General features: G+C 53.8%; 1 protein-coding gene and 1 long non-coding RNA gene across 15 annotated transcripts in view; both read right to left on the reverse strand.

The window, feature by feature from the left end:
- BTRC (beta-transducin repeat containing E3 ubiquitin protein ligase) overlaps positions 1-3,689 on the reverse strand; it is a 119,051-nt gene extending 115,362 nt beyond the window's left edge. For 2 of the 14 annotated variants that reach the window (XM_080596883.1, XM_080596886.1), the window contains exon 1: positions 3,520-3,625. Coding sequence is in view for 6 of the 14 variants with exons in the window: in XM_080596880.1 (XP_080453006.1) it covers positions 3,520-3,567 (48 nt within the window). In the remaining 8 variants the exon portion in view is untranslated. Of the gene's footprint in view, positions 1-3,519 lie in introns of all 14 variants that reach the window. The other 12 variants (XM_080596880.1, XM_080596889.1, XM_080596878.1 and 9 more) reach the window with 12 other exon arrangements.
- Positions 3,690-8,435: 4,746 nt separating this feature from the next.
- Positions 8,436-16,662, reverse strand: LOC308197063. Its single transcript, XR_013952545.1, has 7 exons — positions 16,523-16,662; positions 14,595-14,748; positions 13,466-13,605; positions 12,288-13,321; positions 9,912-10,056; positions 9,413-9,558; positions 8,436-9,015 (listed from the first exon to the last, which is right to left on the reverse strand). It is a non-coding gene; the product is annotated as an uncharacterized lncRNA (long non-coding RNA).
- Between the last annotated feature and the right edge of the window lie 7,185 nt (positions 16,663-23,847).

The following is a 23,847-nucleotide window of genomic DNA, read 5'->3' on the forward strand; positions in this document are numbered from 1 at the left end:
AATCGTTCCTTAATTAAGTCTAAACATAGTTTTATATAAATGGATTCCTGGAATTAAAAACGTTCAGACTTAAGAAATGATTGTTACAGAGACTGTAACAGGCCGTAAAAAAGAATGCCACTTTAAACAAAGATTTCTCATTTTAATTAAAAAGATAATCATCAGAACATTCGTACACTTAACAGAACCATTTGAAGCTACTTTGAAAAAATATCTACTATTCTATGCAGGCATATGTAGTTTACTTTATATGACATTTAATCAAAGTCTCAGTTGAGCCTATTGCACTCAGGCTTTAAATACTGTATCTACAGTTTTAAGCGCTTCATTCAAATATGGAAGTTACTTATTGAGCACCTCATTCCTAGCACTTCTGTAAATGGTTATGAGAACAGAAATCCCATATTCTTGAAAGAATAAAAAAAGAGCTCTGTAAGGCATGTTTTTGTTGATGTTGTAGGGCTTTTTTTTTGTTTTTAAAGTAATGGGCATATCTGTCTCTCCTTTTATCTTGTGTATCGCTCTCTTAAACGCTGCACTTTACGAACAGTGTAGTTTTTTCTCTATAATGTTTTAGGAACGTGAAAAGGCACCGAGATGAAGTGAGACAGATCCCACTCCAGTAAAATCCTTGGTGCAGTTGCAGAACAGTGGACTATGTAATTCATAATATCGTATTTTAAATCTATAAGCTGGCTTTCACTCAAAAGAAGCTCTGAAAGATGGCATGCGGACTGCGTGACAGAAAACACTCATTCACCAGCAGCTACAGTCATCCCTGGTGAGCAGCAGCATAGCATTGCATAATGCTAACACACAGCAGCTTAGTATCAGAAATAAGTTAGGCCTCCTTGAAACACAGAGGCAAACAGAGCAGGCAGATGAAGTTAAATGAATAACCTAAAGCTGAAAGCATGAGGTTATATATATTATAGCTGAACACACAACTGGAGAGCCGGTAGCAGCTATTAGCTAACTGCAATATTATTACTTCACTGGCCAGTAAGCAAGCCAATACCAGCCAGGAAGAACAAGGCCTTCTTTTAGTCTCGTCAAAAAGGTTACACACACAAGCACACAGGAAAGACACAGTCAAGTTTGTCTTTCAAGGCATCAAATATAGATACTTGGATGAAGTTTCCACGTGGCATTTTTCCATTAGCGTTGGACATTAAAAGAAAAATTGAATCACCAGGTCTGTCTTGCCTGATACCTTGTGACTCAGGAGAAATGCTCAAAGGCACTGCCAAAAATTAGGTACTGACATTTTTAAGTAGAAAAAGTAATATTTGCTAGAGGAGCCCAAAAATAACACCACCTACAGGGCTGGTTTTCAACATGAAATGAAACCTAGCAGAAATCCAGACCAAAAAACAAAGCGAGAAACTGAAAGACAATAGGCCTCACGCCTACAAAAGAGATTTGAATATTTCCCCAGGATGACACGGGTAGCACCTTAGCGGTTAGGAAACTCTCAGGGAAAACTCGGTAATTAACAGCAAAACCCACCTCAACCCGAGCTGCAACCACCTGGTGAGGAAGCAGAGCATGAAGCGCATCACGCAGTCGGATAATTCTCTGCGAATGATTCAGCATTAGCTGCGAAGACCTGCTACCTCCACGCAGCTAATTGTGCCCCTGCCATTACCGCTGCGAGGCAGACACAACAAGAGGCTTTCTCGCAGAGCCGAGCTGGTATTTACCGCTGATAGGATCTCACTTATCAGAGCAACCTGCCTGCGCCACACCCCCACGTACGGCAAGGAGAACACTGAAAGGCCTCACCGAGTCTGACAAACACTTCTTCATCAATGTAATTAAAATGAGACGTGTACTAGATGGATATTTACTAAAGCAAAAGCCTGAGAGGTGTTAACAAAAGCCTTTCTCACTCTTCCCTCGCCGGTAAAAAAAATACCTTAAAAGTTCAGTGGGGATAGAAGGAAGCTCCATCTTCCATTGCACTTTTTACATGCATTTTGCATTCGAGGCGTATTTTAATAAAACATTAAGGAACTTGTTTTAGCTTTTAGTTCCCAGTGCAGCCTGATCCTTGCTAATTCTTCCCTTTATCTGGAGCTCTTAACAGATGCAGCTTCTGTAAGAGCAGCTCTCTCTCACGCTCAGGTCTCTCCCTAGTGTCAGGGAGCTCTATTGTGCAGGCGGAGCGCAGCCAGCTGCAAGACAGACAGGGAATCCCATGAGATAGGGCCTGGTACCTGCTGAAGATCTCAAATGCCTGGACTAAGGCCTTAGGCTGGGAATCGTAGCTCAGAGGGTGAAAAAAGTAGCCCAAGAGACATCAGGGCAACATGCTCGCAATGTTGTTGGCAGAAGGCAGAAACTTCTGCAGAAACTTTTCAGGATATGAAACTTGCTATCTCGCTGCAGGTTGTAATTACCAAGCTTGGCCAAACACAAGCGCAACAGGATCCGGGACACTCCTTTGGCCAATCGCACACCAACAAGGGTGGGTTATTATTACTAATTGCTACCCTGCCCATTTAGGTATCCATAGCATTTTCTCACTTCACTGAGCTGAGGCTCTATAAATCTGACAGACTTCAAGACTATTAGCAAAAGGGTCAAGAAGTCTCAGGAGAAACAAGTTCTACAGGATTAAAAAAGCAGAAGCCAAACAAGCATTGCGAAGCACAACTAAAAACCAAAATTTGCAGCGAGCGTTTCCTCAGTTTCATTCTGGGCATACGTGCTGGAGGTTTAACAGAATCGCTTCTTCTTGATGAGCTTGGATTTAATTCTGTACAACTGGAAGCACTAATCCGAAACAAACTTCTAGCAAGCATTGCCAGCCACTCCAATGATATCCTTAGGGAAAGAACAGTGTGGGGCACCCGAAATTTACATGCAGTTCAGTTGGCACCAGTTTGATTTCATTTCTAAATCTCGTGTTCCTAGCCAAATGGTTTAGGAATATCAACAATAAAGAAAAAATGAATTAAAGTAGACTTTAAGCGTATCAGGCCTCAAATCTAAGTTAAGTAGGCACGTCTGAGGAGCAGCGTGGATGCTGGCACCCCCAAGGCCAAAGGCCAGCCCACAGACCTCGGCCGCTCACGGTGGCTACCAACGACAGGCAGCAGGCGGAAGATAAATTTGCGGCTCGGTGCTCAGGGCTCTCAGAGCAGGGAAACGCAAAGTAAAACTGCGGGGGGACGGCGTGCGGCACAGAAGCGCAGCCTGGAGCACCCACACCAAGAGGAAAAACCCCACAACCCCCCCCCCAGCCCCACAATCCCCCCCAGCCCCACACCCCCCCCCATAGCCCCACAACCCCCCCCCCCATAGCCCCACACCCCCTCCCCCTACAGCCCCCCAACCCCCCCCAACCCCAACAAGGCACCACACGGGGACACCCCCCCCCAGATCCCTCAGGGCCCCGCTGGCCGCCCCCCGGCCCAGCACCCCCCTCACCCCCTGCCCCTCTCCCCCCTTCCCCTCACCCCCAGCCCCCCACACACGCACCCAGGTGCCCCCCCGCGCCCCCCAGCCCCTCACCATGAACTTGAGGGCCTTCTCCTGCAGCACGGCCTCGGCCGGGTCCATAGTCCTCCGCCAGGCCCGGCCCCGCCGCCGCCGCCCCCTCCTCCTCCCGGTGCCAGGCCGCAGCCAGCGCACACAGGAACCTGCGCTGCCCCCCCGCCCCTCCGCCTCGGCCTCCCCCCCCCTCCCCGTCCGCCCTCACGGCTCATGCGCCTCCCGTGGGCCCACGGGAAATGGAGTCCCCGGCCGCGCTGCCGGCAAGGGGTTGAGACGGGGTGGGAACTACAAAGCCCAGAGGGCATTTCGGAGGGGGGCACGCCGGGAGCCGGCTGGAGCGTGCGCTGCCGGTGGAAGGCAGGGATGATGGGAGTTGTAGTGCGGGGAGGGGGTGACGGTGTAACTTGAGGGCAAGGGCTGAGAGGAGGCCCCCAGAGGGGGCCCTTCTTTGGGGACATTTGGACCGTTTCCAGCCCCAAATCGCCCCACGGCCCCCCATGTCATGGCCATGCCCTGTTTCCAATTAGTGCCCTACGTGTGGATAATGATGGGTGCCCACACACAGGTTCCCCACGCCTGGGGGAGTCAAATCCTATTAACGCAGCCCCACACACCACCTGCAATTAGTCCTGTGCACGCGTCAAACCAACACCAAAAACACTCGGTGACTTGAACACGGGTAGAACGTTGGGCCAAGGACGCCATCGTTGCTCCTCGGCAGTGCAGCGTGACCTGGGGAGACTTACATCCCCATCAAATTCCCCTTGCTGTGTCAAGCAGTAAACAAACAAACAAAAAGGAATCGACCGGCAGCCCTTTGGGAACAGCTGCACGTAGGCGGGAGGGTGTTTGTCAGACCCCCCCGGCCCTCTTTAATCTCCTCTGGAGCACACCAAACAAGAGCAGCTCGCTCTTCGGCAGCCACTGCTTCTAATCCTCTCAGTTTTGTTAATTTTGTCTAATCTCTTTCCAATTTGCCTACATTTCTTACAGTCTGCCCAAAAGCTGAAGCCACTTCACATGGAGGAGCAGAGAGGAACTACCTCCTCTACCTTCAGCACTATTTGTAAGAACCTGATAAAATTTGCCTTTCTCTATGGCAAGCATAACACTGATTCCTACGCAGATTGTGATCCAGGGGAACACTCAGACACTTTTCCTTGCTGCATTTATATATACAACTTTGTACATTAAGTGGGTTATCCTGAATTTCTTCCAATTTAGATGCAAAGGAGCCAGGAACAAACACCAGCCCTTACTTGCCAACATGCAACTTAAGCCCATTCTCTCTGTCCCTGTGTTTAACCGATAAAGTGAAGCTTCAAGCTGCAGGTATGGTGCCAGCGTCTCCTCTGCGCCAGCCCTGCCCCTCATTTTCTCTAAACACCCCCCATCTCCTCCAGATTTTAAAGCAAGATAATCAGAGAGAGCACGATGCAGAGAATATGCCCATTACTGCATTCCTTGCAGGGACGCCTGACCTGGGTGGTGCCTTGTGACCCACTGCCAGGAGCGTGTCCTCCAGCAAATTCCCCCTCAGAGGTGACAAGGGAACATGAGCTCACCCGGGGCTGGGCCGCGCTGCCGGATGAGCTGTGTTCCCAGAAGAGTGGCTTGAGAGACAGAGGCAGGGTAACCTTATGTCCTCCCTCTGAAGTCCCAAGGCATAGAAATCTTCCAGAGAAAGCTTTCAGGTCACCAGGACATGGGCAGCTATTCTTGGCCTGTCCCAGCCACGCTGTTGGTCATCATACTTTGAGCCCAGACTCTCAGCAGTGAAACGCCTGAAATGCTTGGCTGTAATAGGCCTGGGCATCTTCCAGACTGCTGACAGAGCTGAAAACACTTGCCACAATTATATAAATAACAGTAATTATAATGAGGGAGTCTTATAATTACAAAGGGACGGCTCCTGTAACAGAATCGCAGGCAACCGGGGGCCGCCGGTGCTGAGGGCACAATTCTCCTGCCTCCTCTCTGTGGGCACCCTGCAGTGGGCTGGGATGCGAGCAGATCCCCTCTGCAGCAAGGCGGCAGCTCGGGGCTTTGATGGCATGCTTTATTTGTCAATAATATTTGATGGTGGCTTAATTGTGGGAAAATTGGAAAGTTTAATGCTTCAACACCAGATACCTTTGTCCCAAAGCCCTCTAGGCTGATTGATCTATCTGGACTGTAACTTAAAGGGGGTTAATGTGTCTGGGTCATAAAAGGCACAGGCTCATAGCAGAGCCAAAACTGTGATGAGTATTTAGGAAGTAGACTTAACCTTTGTGTAAACTGGACTTTGATGGAAGAAGAGACTGGCTCAGTTATTCTGCTCTGCTGCTGTTGGGCTCCCATGATGCAGAACCACCACAGAGGGACAGGGCGAGGGGCAGCCTGTGTGTGCGCCCCACAGCACAGAGGGACCAAGGAAGGAATTGTAGAGGCAGCACTTGACCTGGGGATGCTCAGCAGGGAGGCAATGCTTGGCTTTCCCACATCTGCAGCCCAGCATTGTGGCCTCTTCCCACCCAGGGGTGCTCACTGCAGCTGGCCATCTGGCTCTGTGCTTGCCACATCTGCCACGTCCCAGAGCAGAACGGCTCTGACACTGAACTGTGACCCTGACCAGGGCCCAAAAATCCCTGCAACAGCCCTGTGCTATCAAACTGTCACATCACACAACAGGGGAGAGGCATCAAAGAGGTCCGTGGTGCATGATCAAGGTACATTTTGAGTCCAGCAGATTTACAACCAATGAAATAACAATTTGTTTGGATTGCAGGAACCAAGACCTGGACGTGTGTGGTCAATGCTGCCTCTAACACAGTAGTGCTGCCCTGGCTGTTCCTCTTATTCTGCCTTGAAACAGCAACCACGTACCCCACCTACCCTCCTTCCTGCTGTCCGCACCCTCACTGCAGAGCACGTTGCACGAAGTGAGCCATATAGCGCACAGGGAGCTTGCGATCCTTCCAGATGAAGGATGCTACCTAACAGTAAAGATATTACTGTGATTATTTTTGCAATAGCATATTGCTCTGTGCATTCCGGACTCTGCGGACCACATCCACGCCTGGTGTAACGCCATGTTAATTTGCTGTGGCAATCATTAATTGGGTAAGGAACAGCTGGTGCTTTGCTTTAAGTGAAGCTGATTGGGTCAGTAAGTAACTGTTTGGGTAAACGATCTACAGCAGGTACAGCCCTGCCTCTCTCTGCACTCCAGAGGGGTTTCACTTCTTGTCCCAGTGACCCTTGGAAGAAGCAGCAAGATTTGGCCATGAAACATTAGGGAACTTTAATCAGTGCAGTTCCTTTGGGCATTATTGCCTGAATTTTAATATTTTGAATAATAAAGGATGATTTTAAATTAAATTTGTGGGCTCACCATCTGTGTGCGCTTGGCCTTGTTTTCCTCTGCTTTGGCAGTCCCTCGACTTCGCTCTTTCCAAGTTGCGGCAAAAGGGAAGGAAAGAGAAAAGAGGGGAAAGCGCTGGTGCAGGAACCTTTTGTTGTTCCCTTTGTCCTGCAGGATCTTTGCAGCGGCGGCAGCCGTCACTGCGGTGTGCTGCACAGCGCTGAGCATGCAGACAGCGCTCAGTGGCATAAGAGCTCATGAGAGGAGGCAGGATACCCCCACCCGGACAGCAGGGTGGTCAAGAGTCCCTGTGGTCCAGCTCAGCCTCTCCATCCCACGCTCACCTGTGCTTCTCACTGAGATCCCTCTGTTGGCAGTGGCCTGGGGAAATCAGGGGTCAGGAAGCTTTGCTGCAGCCTGTGAGCAAAGGAGCTTTTTTAGGGCTAAGGGGCACAGCCAGTTGTTTGTGCAAGAGGAAAAGAAGAGAGCCCGAGACCTTGCAAAATGAATTATAGTCCCTATACAGCTAAAATAGGGCAATACCCATTAGCTAGTACTAAGGAGATGTGTAGAGGAGATAGTAGATGGCCACGCACACAGCGTGGTTGCTCTGCGCTGGCTGGAGAGGGAGTCTTGTCCTCAGAGCAGCCAGGCCGTGGATTGACAGTACAGGTTCAGCTGAATTTACACCTCACACTGCTGGAAGGGGGCTGCATCCCCTCTCCTCCCCCTGCCCAGCCACATGCTTCCACCTTTCATCCTCTGCCAGCTCCGATGCTCATTTGCTAGCACAGTGAACTGTTTTAATTCACTACAGTGACAGAAGAATGATAATCAGGACGTACAAACTAAGCATTTCTTTGTTGGCAAGCCAAACTGGCTTTCCTTGTGATCAGAAAAATCGCAGAGCTGCTGTGAGGGCGGGTGGGAACTGCTCCACAGGGCACAGGAGGACAGGATGAGCCTGGTCCTTCTCAGTGCTGATTTCACAGATACCAGGTGAAAAACCTCACGTCTTCACACTGCCAGGGTCTCTTGGCCCACACCCTCCCCCAGGGTTGAACCTTCCCTGCTCACAGAGCACCGCTGCTACCACTGGGGACTCTGGATAGCTGCGGCAGAGCGGTGGGATGTCTCAGGAAAGCCAAACCTGGGATTTCGGGATGCTGAGCAGGGATTTCCCATCTTACCACTTGGGCTGCACGTCACTGGTTCTCCCCCTGGATCTGCTTTGCCACCGAGAAGCAGGAGATGCAGAAACCCCAGTCCCAGCCCTCTCCCTAGACTCTGTGGGTGCTTGGTTTTAAAATACAGATGGAAAGAAATCAGTGCAACAGTGTGTTCTCGAACAGGACCTCAGCAACAGGCCACCCCCACGCTTCTGGGATGCATCCTCCGGTGCCTGCAGCATCTTCTGGCAGCCTGTCCTTGGGATGGCAGCAACGACGAAGTCATCAGGTCCTTGGCAAAGGCGAGAACACAGGAGGAGCAGCGCTGGGGGCTCAGCACCACTGCCCAGCTAATGGGGAAGAGGGGGGGAAGGAAGATTTCTTTTTACGAGGTTGAAAAACAAACCCAAACCACCAAACCTGACCCAACCGAACAAAACCCACCCCAGCAAGTACCTCGCAGTCAGAAAAGCTTTTGAAAGCCTCATGAATATTTAGCTTGTCCTCATGTAAAATATATGACTTTGTGTAAGGATCAGGCAAAGGAGGTGCATGATTTTTTTCTGATTTATGGGCCCGGCAACGGATTATTCATAGCAGAGCAGCTGTGTGGAAAGATTCATCCACTGCAAAATGTGATTGTACATCAGGCAGTGTGAGGGAACAGAGCTATGACTAATGGCTACTTTACATATAAATGAGAAGGTTTGCGCTAGGAACTGTAAAAAAAATACAATCGTTCAGCTGACGGGCCCGGCCTCTTTATCGCAAGCACTGCACAGGGGCCCAGGGAAGACGGAAGAAGGCTGCCTGGAGGCGCTGCCTCCCCTCGCATCCTCCAACGTGCAATAAATAAGGCCACGGCGGTCGAGGCTTCCAAAGGCCAAATTTGTTGCTGGTGTCAAGCCGCAGGCTGCGGTGGGGGGAAGGCAGGCATGGCTCCCGCCCCGAGCACAGATGCTCTGGATGTCCCTCGTGGCTGGGGCAGACCTGGCTGTGCTTTAAGGCGAGGGGACAGCACAGGGTGGGTGCCCAGCACAGCCCCAGCACCACCCTGTGCCCCCCTCCCCGCTGCGCTCGCAGCCCCCCACCCGCTCCCCTCCCCGCGACGGGCTGTCTAGACGTTGCAGATGTGGACAGATGTTGGGGCTGTAATTTATAACAATGGCCTCCAGAAGGCAATTCCAATTTGTTTCGCTAAAGCTTTAAGTTACAGGCAGAAAGATCTCCTGTAAATACTCTTGACTTACATACTAAGTACGTAAGAGTTTTCCTGGTGAATGCCCACTTGCTGTGGTGATTATTGCTTTCCCCGTGCCTCAGAGGGCTCAGGAGAGGTGTCACAATTCACGGGTCCAAAAGGGACCTGACAGGGACCCGACAAGTCCCATATGACCTGTGGTGCAGGTGCTGACAGTGGTTCTGAGGTCTCTTCTCCAGCATCATTCAGGTTGGGATCCGGACCACGGAGCCAGCTCCCACACCTCATGTGCGGTCTTCCCCAGGGGGCATATCCCAGCCATTCAGCACCTGAAGGACAATCTGCAAAAATAAACTTGCTAGGAAATTCTTGAAGGCAAGAGCACCCTCACAGGAGAGGTTTTCCTCGTGGGATCCTTCTAAAGCCAATAAAAAGTGCAGAACTCAGCCTTGCATCTTCCCTGGCTCCCACCAGCCCTGCTCAGAGCAGCCCAGGATGGACACCAGAAGATGATCTCCCTCCTTTGGGCACCACCAGATATCCCAAACACTCTTGCATTGTGCTAACACACCTCTGAAAGATGACCACAGCCCCGGCTTTGCAAACCTGTGGCAGGTAGCATCAGAAGTGAAGGACGTGCTGACAGCAGGAACACCGCACCCATGGGAATAGAGGGCACCAGGCAAGGACGCACCCATGCCCAGCTGGCTCTTCTGCTTTGCCATTCAAAGCTGCCCGGGGATGCTTCTGATGAGGGAGAACATTTCTCCCGCATCACCTCAGAGGACCTGCAGCTCTTCGGCTTGTCCTCAGCCCAGAGATTGGGTTTTCTTGGACAGCTGGAGGGAAAAGAGATCCCACCTTGTCGTAGATTCAGCCCGGACAGCTGCAATAAGAACAACGCAGATCATTCTGCCCAGAAAGCTAGCAAACCCATTGGTTTGTCTGCATGGACTTCCACCTGCCCAAGGCAGGTCCCACTGACCATCGTACCAGGGAGAACCTGCAGAAAACCTCCACATGGAGAAGACCACAAGATGACAGAGATGAAGTTACACCAGTAGACCAGGATAGAGCATACAGATGAAATCCCACCATAGGGCATCAGCCAAGAGAAAGCAAGTTAAAAAAAAAGTATGTAAAACAAAAGAGCAGTGTGTTACACAAAGTGGGACAAAGCTGGGAAGACTCATGCCTTGGAAACTCCCACTTTTCATCTCAGAGGTGAAAGCTGGAGCACAGCCAGCTGCTCTGGCAATTTTGCCCATGAATTTGTGAAGAAACACAACTATGCAGAGGCCAAGAGCCACACAGTGCTTCGATTAAAGCACAGTCCTGTGAGGTTTGGGTTGGGTTAGAGACGTGCTCCCTCTGGAACTGCAGCTCCAAGTCTACACCTCTGTGCCACCCTTGCCTTGCGGAGCCCAAAAAGAGAAAAAACCCACTGGTCTCCAAGCAGTGGGAGCAGAGACCAAACCAGCACAACTGCACTTTGTAAAGTTTGTCACTTTTGTTCCAGAGTTTGTAATTAAAGCAATGGGAAAAGACAGTTTTCAGGGTTTCGGCCAAATTAAAGTCTTCCTTTCCCCAGCCCCCAAAAGTTTAATTTCAGATTTAATGAAACATTTAATTTGAAGCAATATATCTTGATTTGGGGGGGAAGCAATTTTTTGAATTAAAGTAAATAAAGTAATAAATTATGTATTGCTCTTTAATTTGGAACTTTTGTTTTCAGCTGAATGGAAGGTGAACCAAACATCTCCGTGAGCCCCCGTCCACCTTCACGAGCAAAGTGTTTGACACCTCTCAGCTCCACGTCGGACAGGAGAAGGACGTGCAGGGAGGGCAGCGGTGTTTTGGCACTGTGCTCATTTTGCAGCCACAAAGGCACGTTTCCATATCGCCCTGCACACCCGTATCAGTGCTGGGAAGGCACAAAAGTGCTGCAGCTCATCCCATGGGCAGCACCTGGACCATCCTGTGGTGGAGGGATGGTTTCATCCATGGGAATCTGCCTTGGAGACTTGTCTGTGACCTGGAGGACAATGTGGGGATTGGCATCCAGAAGCGGATTCGCTTCCCATTCCCTTCGAAACAGGAGATGGGAACAGGCCTCTTAGATTTAGGTTATTCTCCCAAAATGTACCCCAGCTGCACGTTACCTACCCATACCCCATCCAGGGCTGTGCTGTCCTTGCCCAAGGGCACAACCCACATTTTCATGACATGGGTCAGCACGGGAGGGACAGGACCCGAGTCCCACTTGCACGCACCATGCACCGAACCAGCTTCCAAAACAACACACAGCCCCAAATCCTACCTTATCCCAGCTGCTTCACACCCATGTCCCCCCTGATCCAGCATTTCCAGAGCCCTCGTGGGAGCCTACCTGAAGATGGAGGAGGAAGATGAGGCTGGGGTGCCAGGGCACCCCAAAGAAGCAAACCAGCCAGAGCTCGCAGCATCCCCAGCAGAGAAGGGGCTGGCAAAGCCCCGGGAGCAGCCAGCCCCCCCGGGAGAACGCTGCTTTTGGGTGCCTGGACCGGCCGGCTCCCTCCCCTGCTTGCTCAAGCACTTCCAATTAAACCTGGTGGAATTTAATCTCTTACTCTTAATAAACTTCCCTGTTTCCTTGCCAACTCCCCTCCGGACACCAAGACGCTATTACTCCAAACACAACAGGAAAGGGCTATTTTTTCTGCAAACTTTCTGACTGAAGAGGCAAGCGTGATTCCCCCCTAGCAGGATCCGAGCCATTAGGATCCATGAAAATTAACTGCAAATAAACATTTGGGGAGGGGAGCGGGGGGGGGAACAGGGCTGGCTGCCGAGCCACAGCAGAAGGGATGCTCACAGACACTCACACCTCCTGAGACGGGTGAATACACGGGGTTGTGACCAGGGTGCGCCTGCGTAGGGTGCAGCATGGAAATAGGGAACGTGCACCTTGCTGCCAGCACTGGGCTCTCCAGGAATGCTGACTCCCACCCCACAGGTCCCTTCTCCTGCATCCCAGGCACATGGTTGTGGGGGAGACAGTCCGACAGCCCCGACCCAGCACCACACGTACATGTGCACAGCCCCATCCTGCAGCCTGGCTGCCTCCATCCCGAATCCCTCGTCCCCACGCGCTGCGTCTCCGCCGCGCAGACCCAGAAGATTGATGCAGCCATCGCCCCTTTCCCAAAGCCCCGGCCGCAGCTTTGCGAGGCAGGAGCCTCCTTCTCCGCTCTCCTCTCCCTGACAGATGCCTCAGAGCCCGGGGCCGCAGTTAAGGTGACAAGAGTCAGCAATTCTTTATGAACATTTCATTCCCGCTCGCTACACGACGTAAATTAGATGGTGTGTTACATTCGGGCAAGAAGCACGATATGTCACCGTGGCGCCGGCCCATTGGATGGAGAGGCTAATCCTGCCGTGAATTTCATTACTGCTTTTATGCCGTCGGAATTAGCTCGGTGACAGCGAGCCTGATTGTCTTTCACTAGGGGTTTGCCGGGGCGCGGGAAGGCTTCCTCCCTGATGGGAGCACCACGGAGTGACCCCGCGCCTCCGCCAGGCAGGGAGGGAGCAGTGTCCGGCTCAGCGCGCTCCCATGTTCCTCCTCCCCAGCACCATGATGAGCTCGGTGGAAGGAGACCCTTCATGGTGGGTAGCCAGGATGGCAGCGACCCCCTTCCCTATAAAAAAATGGGTGTTGTGTCCCCCATCTTGCCCCCACACACACAGAGGTGGCTATCCTGGGGATGCTCTTCTTGATACATTGGATTTCTACTTTCTCCATACATCATGCCAGGTACCAGTACTCAAAAACTTGAAGCTCAGAGCTGGAGAGATAGGGATGTGGTTCTGAGGGCTTCAATCCACCCTGCAGCCAGGCCAAATTCAGTCATCATATCTGCACTTTTTATTTATTTATATATATATATTGGAGTTGTTTTTCTTTTCCCTTGGCCAGTATAGGAGAAGGAGACACCCAGAGCTGTGCTTCCACCACTACCTGCAGGCTCCTCATGCACCGATGCTCAGGCTCCATTTGGCCAAACTGCTTCTTTGGGGGCATGCTCATGGAGGACACCAGGAGCTCAGGTGACTCGGACAAGGCTTTGACATCAGAACAAGTGAAGCTGGATGAGCTGAACCCACCCTCCAGTGTCCTATCTCTCCTGTTATAGAGCTGCTACTAAGCAGGGAGCCACACCAGGGGCACACACCCCCCCCCACAGCCCCCCGGCAGCCAGCACTTACCTCCTGTGAGATTGCCAGGAGGCCACGGGTACCAGAAGGGAGGCTCCAAAAAACATGTGGCAGAGAAGTCTGAGAACACCTGGAGAGCTCGAGCCAAACACATGTGGGGCTGGATGCGTGCACATGCTGGGTCTGCGCCCCTGGCAAAACCAGGAGTCTCAGAAACACAAATTGTCCCCTGATGTCACCTCCAGACCCAGCCATCAGGGGTCCCCTGAGCCTGGCCACACCGTGTTTCAGGGGCACCATGGCATGGCTTCTCCAAACCCAGCTTCTGGAAAGATTTCCTTCCCCGGGCTGTGTGCTGTGGCCAGGACAGCCCCAGTTTTCTCTCCATTTTATCTCTTTATTTTACCAGGAATAATATCCAGCAGGCTGAGGTGTTACCAACGGGCAAGTTAAATTTGAAACCCATCCCTAAATGTGCATCTGAGAGCAGTGAGGGTCCAACCATAAAACATTTGGTCTGGACATGCCAGCAGAAAACCCAGAGAGCCAATAATACCGAGATCTGGAGCTCTGCTCCGGGCTCCTGGCCCTCTCCTCCAGCTCTCAGGACCACGAGGATGCGGAGCCTTAATGCACATCTATTAGTCGGAGTGCTCTCCCCTTAGGTAAGCACTTTGGGAAGCTTGCCTAGCCCTTTGCAGCAATACTGCATTAGCCCTTCGCTCTAAATCCAGTTAGGGGGAGGAGAAGGAACGGGAAGGGATGGGGAAGAGGGGGAGGAAGTTAAACTGATTTGGGATGATGAACTACATGAGGTGTATCAACAGGAAAAAGAGTAAAAGCAGTCAAATTTCAGATGTTTGCAGGATGAGGGTCTGAAAGGGGTCTGGGAACAAGGTGCAGGAGAAAAGGGCTCCTGAGCTCTCCCTGAAGGAGAAGGGGGCAGGATGCAGCCATTCCCCCAGCCTTTGGGGTGGGAGGCAGGCAGCTCCGGGAGCTGGGTGGGCATCACCTGGGGAGCCAGGGGACCACTGGCACCCAGGCATCACCCCCAGGGCATTGTCACTGCCTTCCCTACTTTTGGGAGCCATCCCAAAGCACCCCAGCAGCAGCAATAGGGGCAGGAGAGCTGGGTCAGAGCCAGCCCCCAGCCCACCCCCACCACATCTCCCCTCCAAACCTCTCCTCGCTCGCTGCGCCGGGCAGAGCCTGCTTCACCAAGGCAGCCCTCCTGGAGCCCAGAGTCATCTCGCCTGGATTTGCCCCCAGCCGCCAGGAAGCCTTGGACAGATCATTCATCGTGCAGTCCAATGCAGCTGAGACGAGGCCAGGAGCTGTGCAGAGCAAAAATAAAAAAGTCACAGGGACTCCCCATATCATATATATATCAGCCAGCAACGGCTCCACTGGGAACAAAGGTATTCAAGCATTGGAAAGAGAGTGCTTAGCAGTAAAATAGGTCCTGGAAGCCCTCGGGCACTATTTACTGGGGAATGAATCTACCTTGGTGACTGATTGCAGCCTTTTAACCTGGATAAATCAGATGACAGATAAGAGCATCTCCCAGGTAGCCCTGCCGGCAGGTACCTCTGCTACAGCCCCATCCATTTCAGACAGCTCTGTCACCCACCAGGGGACACGTCCCCTGCTGTGCAAGGCAAGCTCCACGGAGGGATCAGTGGGCAGAGGTGCCTGCCAGTTTTTGGAGCACCTCTGCCCCTCTTTTTATGGCAGGGAAGAGGAGGGAATCATTTCCAGCCTCTGCGATGCTGAGGACTGAGCCCTGCCGGGCTCCAGAACCCCAAAGGACCCCACATCCCAGCACCAGAGCACTGACAGGGGTGGGAAAGGATGAGTGGCTCCCCCCAGCATGATTTTCTGGGGTACACCAGCCCAGCAAGCTTTTCTCATCCACAGAGAGCATTTTGCAGGCTGCCTGAAGCAGGGCCCCTCTGCATCTCACACCTGAGCCAGCAGGGGAAGAGTCACCCCAAATCCACGCAGACTGCCACTATCAGGGGAACAAGCTGGGTTTATATGAGGACATTTGCAAGCCACAATTGCTTGCAGGCAGCTTGTCCCAGGCTCATTTTGAGCGATGCCACCCCTTGGTATACCTGACCCAGAAGGGCTCGACGTCAGGTTTTGCTGCATGACTTAGTAACACACAAAATCCCGGCTCCTCCTGTCCTGGAGATGAGCTGCAGGCACAAAGCTTCCCAGCTCCCCTTCCAGCTCTCCAGCAAAGGAATCAGGAGCAGCAGCAGCGATGCTGCAAGCAGCAAACTGGGTGCAGCCCCAGCTGTCTGTCCCCTCTCAGGCTGAGGATGCTCAGGGTTAGGTTTGGGTGCGCACACCCTGCCAAGGTCAGCCACAGCGCAGCAGCAGAGCAGCGGCACAAGTTAACAGCAGCAGCACCTGCCCTGTGCAGCCTGCCACCCCTGCAGCCCAAGTGAGGATGCTGCCACTCCCTTCTCTGCTTTCCTGACTTGTTTTTTCTCCCCTATGGGCACTCAAAACTTGCAGGTGAGCAATACAACTCACTTGTTTTCCACAATTCCAATCACAACATCCACAGTCGCTGTCTGCAAAGCTCCGGTGATACACCAGGCGTAGTCCAGGCAGCATTCTGCCCCATTCCTGGTCCTAATTCCTGTTCATTTCTGCTTTGGGATCATTTGGAGGACTCTAGTATATTGACTCTCACCCTGCAGTGCCCTTCAGCAGGGAAGCAGCCCCACCACAGCAGACTGCACCAGCAGCTCCATTCCCATGGGCACAGCAAAGCACCAGGAAACTTCTGGGAAGGGGAGAGCCCCAACCCCCCCACTGCCTCCCCAGGGCTCTGCACTGGGACCCATTGCCCCCAGCAGCCCGGGACCAGAGCCCATCTCCAGCAAGGAGCACCCATGTCACCAGCACGCTGCCACTGCTCCTCCACCAAACCCCAGAACACGGCAGAGAGCACCTGCTGCAGGGCTGCCTGCCAGCCCCCACAATCCTGCAAGCCCCCAGCAGCTCTGTGCCATCCTCTCCTAACACAGCAAGGAATGCAGAACAGGAAAACGGACATTTCAGCAACAATTACTGCTCAATGTGTCCCTTTACCTTATAAAAGGGGAGAAGCAGTCTCACCCACAGCACCTTCCCTGGGCAGGGACCCCAGGCACTGCCCTCCCCTCTCCCACTTTATAGATTTTAGGGAGAAAAGGAGAGGCAAGGACAGGTGTTCTCGCATCTTATAACCCAGCCCTCTGCTCTGCCGCAGCTCTCCCCAGCACGGCTCCCACCCAGGACCAGCTGCTGATGTTCAGGAGAATTAATTACTCACCCTGAGATAACAACCCGAACCAGAGAGCTGGGTGGAGAGGAGTTAAAGGAGCGGTGCTTGGCTGGGGTGGCGAGGCCAGGGCTGGACAATCTCACAGCGCTCCAAGCCATCGGTGTCCCCAAAAAAAGACTTTTACTGAAAACTTTGGTGGCAGACACCAACTGGGGAGGGGATGTGTGCACCCAGCTTTGGCTCTGCGTGTTGGATCAGCGTGTTCTGGAAAGTACAAGCATGCACGCTCCTGGTTTTCTCTTGGTTTTACAGTTACCAGAGGAAGAATGAGGGGGAAAAAAAATAAATCAACCCAATACATATCGTTTGCATTCCTGTGTATGGGAGTGCTCCCCTCTGCTCCATCCCCATGCCAGCTGGTGCCAGGGGCTTGCACAGCAGGCACGGGGCGTTTGCTGGGGCTGGAGGCAGAGCGGGGCGCGCAGCACCGGGCACAGCGATGCTCCCCTTACCCCAGAGCACGCCCGGCGGTGCTCAGCCTGCCGGGAACCAGCGGCTGCTTTTCAGAGGGAAAATCCCTGGGAAGCGCTGGGACAGCCCCGCTGTGTGCAGTGCCTCGGATCAAGGACCCGATCCCACTGGGAATTATTATTATTATTTATTATTATTTTCCAACGGGGTTGTTTTTAACTGGATTGATTCCCTGCCCTGGCCTCTGCGCATCCCTGGGGCCAGCAGAGTGGGGTGAGCACGCGGGGAGCTGCCAGGGTGCCCAGGGCAGGATTGATCCCAGCTTGGCACATTTCCCATGCTCCAGAGCCTCGGAGCAGAGACAGGGGAAGCTCCAGAGAGGGGCTGGGGGGTTTGGAGGAACAAGGACCCCCCCTTTACCCAGCCACGTGAGCCGCAGCATGTCCCTGCCCCACTCCGCGTGTGTGATGCAGATGGGGAAGCCATGGACTGTCTGTCTGTCCGGCCAGGTCTCAGATCTCCGGGATGGTAAAAGAGGGATGAAGGCATGTGTGCGGGGCCGAGGATCCACCCAGAGCCTGGCCTCCCCCCTCCGTCAGAGATCGCACCCTGGAAGCCATGCTCAGCCATCATTAGTATGCAAAGACTGTGATCTGAGAGAGGGGGAGAGAGAAGGAGAGAGGCAGGGAGGGGGGAAGAGAGGGAAGGGAGAGAGAGAAAAAGCCAGTTGTTTTATTCATGGCTGGTGATATTATAGACTGAGTGAAAATCACATTATCGTAATGGGAAAGTTAGAGTTGCCGTGATGATGCCCTGAAGCTTGTGTGCTGATTGGGGTGTGATTGCTATCTGTATTTATATGTAGAAAGCAAAGTTCACTGCCAGTTCAAGATGGTGGAGCCTGCTTCTTCATGCTACATAATTCTTCAGTAGGGAGAAGCTGGGAGCAGCCGGGGCAGCCGAGCCCGGAGCGCGGGCAGCAGCGGGGGCACCGTGTCTGAGTGCCCGGGGGGGTGAGCGTCCGTCGGCCCCCCAGCTGTGCTTTCTGGTGGTGCTGGGGGAAACCGAGCCGCCGTCCCAATTCTGGGGGTACAGAGCGATGCCAGGAGCGGAGGAGCGAGGGGGAGCGATGCTCACGTCGCTGTGCTGCTTGCAGGCACGATGGCTGCACGTTGTTTGGGGGCCAGGATTTAGTGATGCCTCCGGGTGTTTTCAGAGAGGCGGGGATATGCGAGACAACCTGTGGATGCTGCACGTCCTGTCCATCATCCGAAATCCCCCCTCAGCCCCCAAGGACTTCTTGCGGGGAGGAGTGGCCTTGGACCCTCCTGCTCCAAACCCAGGCTTCTGCAGCTGCACCTGGGGGGGTTTCTGAGCAGCAGCAGCAGGTAGTGGGGGTGGAGATAAATCCTCGTGGCAAACACCCACCTGCAGAAACGGGTGATGCCCAAGGAGCTCTGAAACCTCCAAGCGCAAACCTTTTCCTCTGCCAGGCCTGGCGCTCATGTCTGGTTACTGTGCTGCAGCGCAAGGGGACTTCTGTTCACCAGTTTGGGTTTTTAGATCCCAAAGCAACACACATTAAGCAGGCAGACCATTAACTGTGCATCTGTCAGCACTAAGGCGGAGGTTATAGCAGCATCCCCGCGTCCCCGCCACCTCCTCCCAAGGACACACCTTGCAGCAGGCTCCCGTTCTGCAGAGGTGTGCCTGCACCCAAAGGGTGTCTCTGCCTCCTGCTTCTGGGGTCCGCTAGGGAGGATAATGAAAATTCAGTTTCGGTGGAAACAGAGGTGTATTTATTACACCACAGATGAGAAAAATAAAAATAGTTTTGCAAAAGAAAAGTGAGGGCAGGCCACTGGAAAAGTGGGAAAGAGCAGAGGAACGGTTTAAAGGCTTTCCATTTCCTTGCTGAGTTTTGGCAGGGTTTATGGTAAGCCACTAAATGTGCTCTGCTCCCCCTGGAGAGCCTTCCCCACGGCCAGCTCAGCCCCGTGCCTCCCATCTTGCTGGTGCATTTCCCATCCGACCCCACGGGGAGCATCCACAGGGAGCGCCCCATTCTGTGCAGGTTCACGACAGGTTTCCTGCAGGTTTACAGCAGAGCCAAGAGCTGAGCTGGTTTCTCCCCGTGCCAGATGACCGAGCATCCCACGCTGCTGCTGCCCACGGGCCCAGGGATGCATCTGCCCAGGGCCCAGTGCTGTGGTGGGGATTTCTTGCACATCTCCAGCCTCGTCACCCTTTGGTGTGATGTGCAAAAATTTGGAAACACACCTTGGGAGCACGAAATGATCTTCCAAGGTGATTCTGCCACATTTTGCGCTGGTGCAAGGAACGGCACAAGGTGCAGGGACCAGAGCAGCATCCCCCAGAGGCCGGACTGTCCCCGTGCTGCGTGGGGAGCCGCAGCAGAGCAGAGGGACTTGGGGACGCTGCGTGTCTGGGGATGCTGCGTGCTCTGCAGGGACGGCTCGGCCCCAAGGTCAGCGGGAAGGACAAGCTTCCCTCCCCGGGCAGAGCTCAGCCTTGCCCCGTCCAAGGACGCGTGGTGGCAGAGCCAGCTCCTGGGTGCCAACCCCCTGTGCCCTCGGTGCACCAGATGGATGCTCACGCTCCCGAAAGAGCAGCCGTTACCTCGCCCGCCTCCCTCCCGCTGAGGGAGGCAAATGTGGCTCCGAGCTGTGCCATGCCGCGGAGCAGAGCCTGCCTCCGACCCCACCTGTCCCCTCTGCCTGCCGGCACGGCGGGGCTGCCAGCCAGGACACCCCCGTGTCGGGCAGCGGGCAGGCTGGGATGGAAGGACAACGAGCGGGGACCTTGTGCCACCTTTTTGCCATTCCGGCTCTGCAACAGGCCAAGACGCACCCCACGCAGCAGCCCGCATGCAGGTGTGGGTGTGGGACACCCCCACTGCCCGTGCCTGGGGCGAACAGGCACACACGTACTCCTGCAAGCAGGAGGCCAAGCTCCAAAAAACTCATTTCCCAGCCCTGACTTCCCCCAGTGCTTAACACATGGCATCCCTGCTCATCTCTGCTGCATGCAAACGAATAAAGAAAATAGCATCCTGCAGATACAGACTTCAGCAAACACCTCCACAGAACTCGAGGTTTCCTCCTGCCAAGCATGTGCGTGGGGCTCTGCCACACGGGAACCCCCAAGGACCTCAGGCCTGCGTACGGGGACATCGCTGACCCACGGGTGTACCAGGTGCTGTGAGCACAGAGGGTGCAGCACCCCCTGCACACCCCGCAGCAATCAAAGCAGCGTGCAGGTCTGCACATTTCCACGTGCACACTCACACGCACACACGTGTGGGTGCACACAAAGGTGCTTTGTTATCGCAGATGCCCACGCCACGACGCCCACGGCTCCCCTCTTCCCACGGCACCTCCTCCCTCCCCTCCTGCCTCCTCCGTTTTTCACAGTTTAACCAGAATCAGCAACTTCTGTCACCTGCTGCTACCTGGCGCGTCCCTTCCCGCGCTGGCTAAGTCTGCCTGAACCCACAGATGTGTGATTAAACACGGCGAGCGTTCGTGGCGAGGCACCGCTGCGCGCTCCCCGTCTGGCTGATGAGCGTGCAGCTGGAGCAGAGCTCCCTGGGGTACCCTGCTGCTCGCTACAACACGCCAGGTCGGGGGGAGGAAGGTGTCGACACGGCGGGCAGGGCATTTAAGCATTAAGCCATTTCTTTTCCCTACAAGGTTCCTGGAACTGCAGCTTTTTCCTGCCTGGAAGTGTCTGCCTGAGCCTCTGATATGCTTGTGGCTCAATGTGACCCGCGCTGCAGGGGAGAGAGGGAGGTGTAGGGAAAGGTGCCTCGATTTGAAACAAGTTTATTAGTGACTTGCCCAAACAGAGCAAATCGTGAGCTCAGAGCAGGGCAGTGCACCTGAACCCCTTTTTTGAGCTCAGCAGAGTGAAGCACTTAGGGTCAGAAGCAGGAGTCCTCAAGAGGCACCCGAGGACAGACCCGAGCAGAGACATTTCACACGAGCTCCAAATAAATAACAACTTGAGGTGGCTTGTGGGGCCAGCCCAAGAAACACAGGGCCACACTTGGGTGGTGCAATAAAACCCTCATCTGCTGTTTCCTCCACGTCCTTGCCATGATCCCTGACCCCAGACTCTACCCAGCTTCTCCACCTCTCCCCAGAACCGAACGTGGCACCAGGGTAGCCTCCCAGCCAGGACAACCACCAGGTATCCCCTATCAGCCTGCACCAAACCAAGCTGGCCCCGATCTCTCTGCTTCCCTCTCTGCTCTGGTTGCTCCTCTTGCTGGCCTCACCCCTGCCCTCCTTGCTTCTCCGTGTCCTGTTTTAACGGGGAGCAGACCGGGTACGATGCTCCCCTCTGAGTGAGCCCCACGTAAGCGCTGCTCTGCTCTCTGCAAACAGTTGACGGATAAAAAGGGCGCCTAGAAGGCCCGCGAGACCACGAAGCATCATTCCTGGGGAATTAGCACCGACACAAATTGACATGGTGCTCTGCAGCTGGTTTCCTCTGCGCAACGCCCTGTGCCAACAATTACTGCGGGCAGGAAGAGGAAGATCAGCGGATGAACGGGTGTTCACGGGAGCTCCACGAACGGAGGGATGGATGAAGGGCAGCCCAGATGGATGCCGGGTCCAGTCAAGGTTCCCGTGTAAATTCCCAAATTCCTCATATTAATTTACTTTCCCACCTGCTGCGGTGAAACCAAACACCCCAAACTTTTCCTTATTCCACACTTTTCCCTCTTTCTGGCAAGGATTTCATGCCATTCTGCTGGCGCCTGGCTTGCCGACCCCTCTCTGCGTGGCATGACGTGCTGCGGGGAAGCAGCCAGCATTAACACCCCGAGGGCACCGTCCCCTCGGGGCCAGGCACAGGATACCTCTGAGGTCTGTGCTCTCCCCTGTCCCACCTGTGACAGTGTCTTTGCAGGAGGCAGATCAGCCACCAAGACCTTTGCACTGATCTTCTGCACCCTGAAAGGGGCTTGAATTTGTCAGGGCTTGGGGAAATGGAGAAGGACCAGTCCCCCAAGCACTGTGCAAATCCTAATGCATCACCTTTAAAGGGTCTGCAGACCTCTGGGGTGCGAAGCTGATTTTCCCCAGCTGGTCTGGAGTTACCCAGGACCACGAGGCAGGGGCACAAGGCAGCAGCAGCCCCCCCTTTGCTGGACTTCAAACCCTCTGCCCTCCATGTCTCGCATTTGCTGCCTGCGGTGGGAGCCAAGCTGGCCGGAGGGCACGCAGCTCCTGGAAGGGCTGCGCTTCGCATGCCACAAGTGGCTTTGGTGCAAGCAGCACCGTATTATTTGGATGGAGTCAGTGGAGTCAGAGCCTCATTTTCCTCGTGAGATGAGAGACAAGAGAGCTGGTGACGCCGGTGACGCTGGGGACTTGGCAGGATGACCCCGCTCACGAGCTCTGCACGGGAAGGCAGCACCCCTAATGCTGCGCCTGCAGCAAACGCTGGTGGAGCTGGGTGACATTTTGGGCAAAGCCCTCCTTAAAGCACTCCAAGCCCTTCTGCAGAAACCTTTTGCTTCAGTAGAAATCTCCTTGTTATTTATTTATGATTCTGCAAAGCCCTCGTGTCCAATTTGGTTCTCAGCAAGGCAAAACCAACAAAAAAAAATGACAACCGGGGGTTTGTTCTGATTTTTGGAAAGCCCAACACAAAATTTGGCTCTGAAAGCTGATTTGGGGAGAGAGAGAGAGGGAGGACGGGTTGCTTCCAGCCGCTCATCCATAGGAAAAAAGGAGGAGAAAAAGCGAAGCCATTGGCAGTCGCACACAAACCCGGAGAGGCAGAAGGAAAATGTCAATGCCATGTCACAGCTCCAGCGGGTACAAGACAGCTCTTAGACAGAGATGTAAGAGGGCTGTTTGGGATCATGTACCCTCTGATCCATAAATTACGGGGGAGTTGAGGGGGGCAGAGCGAAGCGGGGCTGGTCGGCGGTTTTGGGAGGAGGTCCCAGCCGGTTCCTATTTCACCCAAAGTGGGTCACCTGTCCCAGCTCCTGTTCCCTCTCGCTTTCAACCTTGGCTTCCTCTTGGGCGTTGGGCGCCCGGCCACTGCGCCTTGCCTCTGCTCACGATCAATTTTGATCTCCCCTTTCTGCCTTTTTCTTTGCTTCCCAGGAGCCGTGTGAGCCCTGCAGAGCCGGAGGGATGGATCCGGCCCCCTCCTCACCCCACACTTCTTGGGGTCCCATGGCATTGGGGCCCCGCCAGTCAAACTCTGGCATGGTGCTGCTGGGCAGCGTGTCCTGAGGCTGTAAATCAAACCTGCACATTCCCCTGGTGGCATCCCGCTCGGGACATGTTTGTTCCCCTCCAAAAAAGTGCAGCAAGGCTGCACGCCCCCACACTGCCTCCTCGGCCCTGCCCGGCCGAGCTCCAGCAGCCGCCACCCCAGGGACTGCCACGCGGTCCCTTCGTGTCATTTTTGAGCACAAAGAAGCATTAAATTATAATCCACCTACTTGGCATTCTTTCTCCTTCCCTTCTTCGTCTCCTCCATCCCCAGTCTCCTCATCCTTCTGGGCCCATAAATCTTAATCGTGTCTGCAACTTGGGTTTTCTTTCTCCCTCTTTCTGTCTCTCTCTTTTTTTTTCTTTTTTTTTTTTTTTTTTTTTTTTTTACACTGTTAATTAATCATGTTTAGGCC

This window comes from Anser brachyrhynchus (genome assembly GCF_964034855.1).
Source record: "Anser brachyrhynchus genome assembly, chromosome: 6".
NCBI lineage: Eukaryota > Metazoa > Chordata > Aves > Anseriformes > Anatidae > Anser > Anser brachyrhynchus.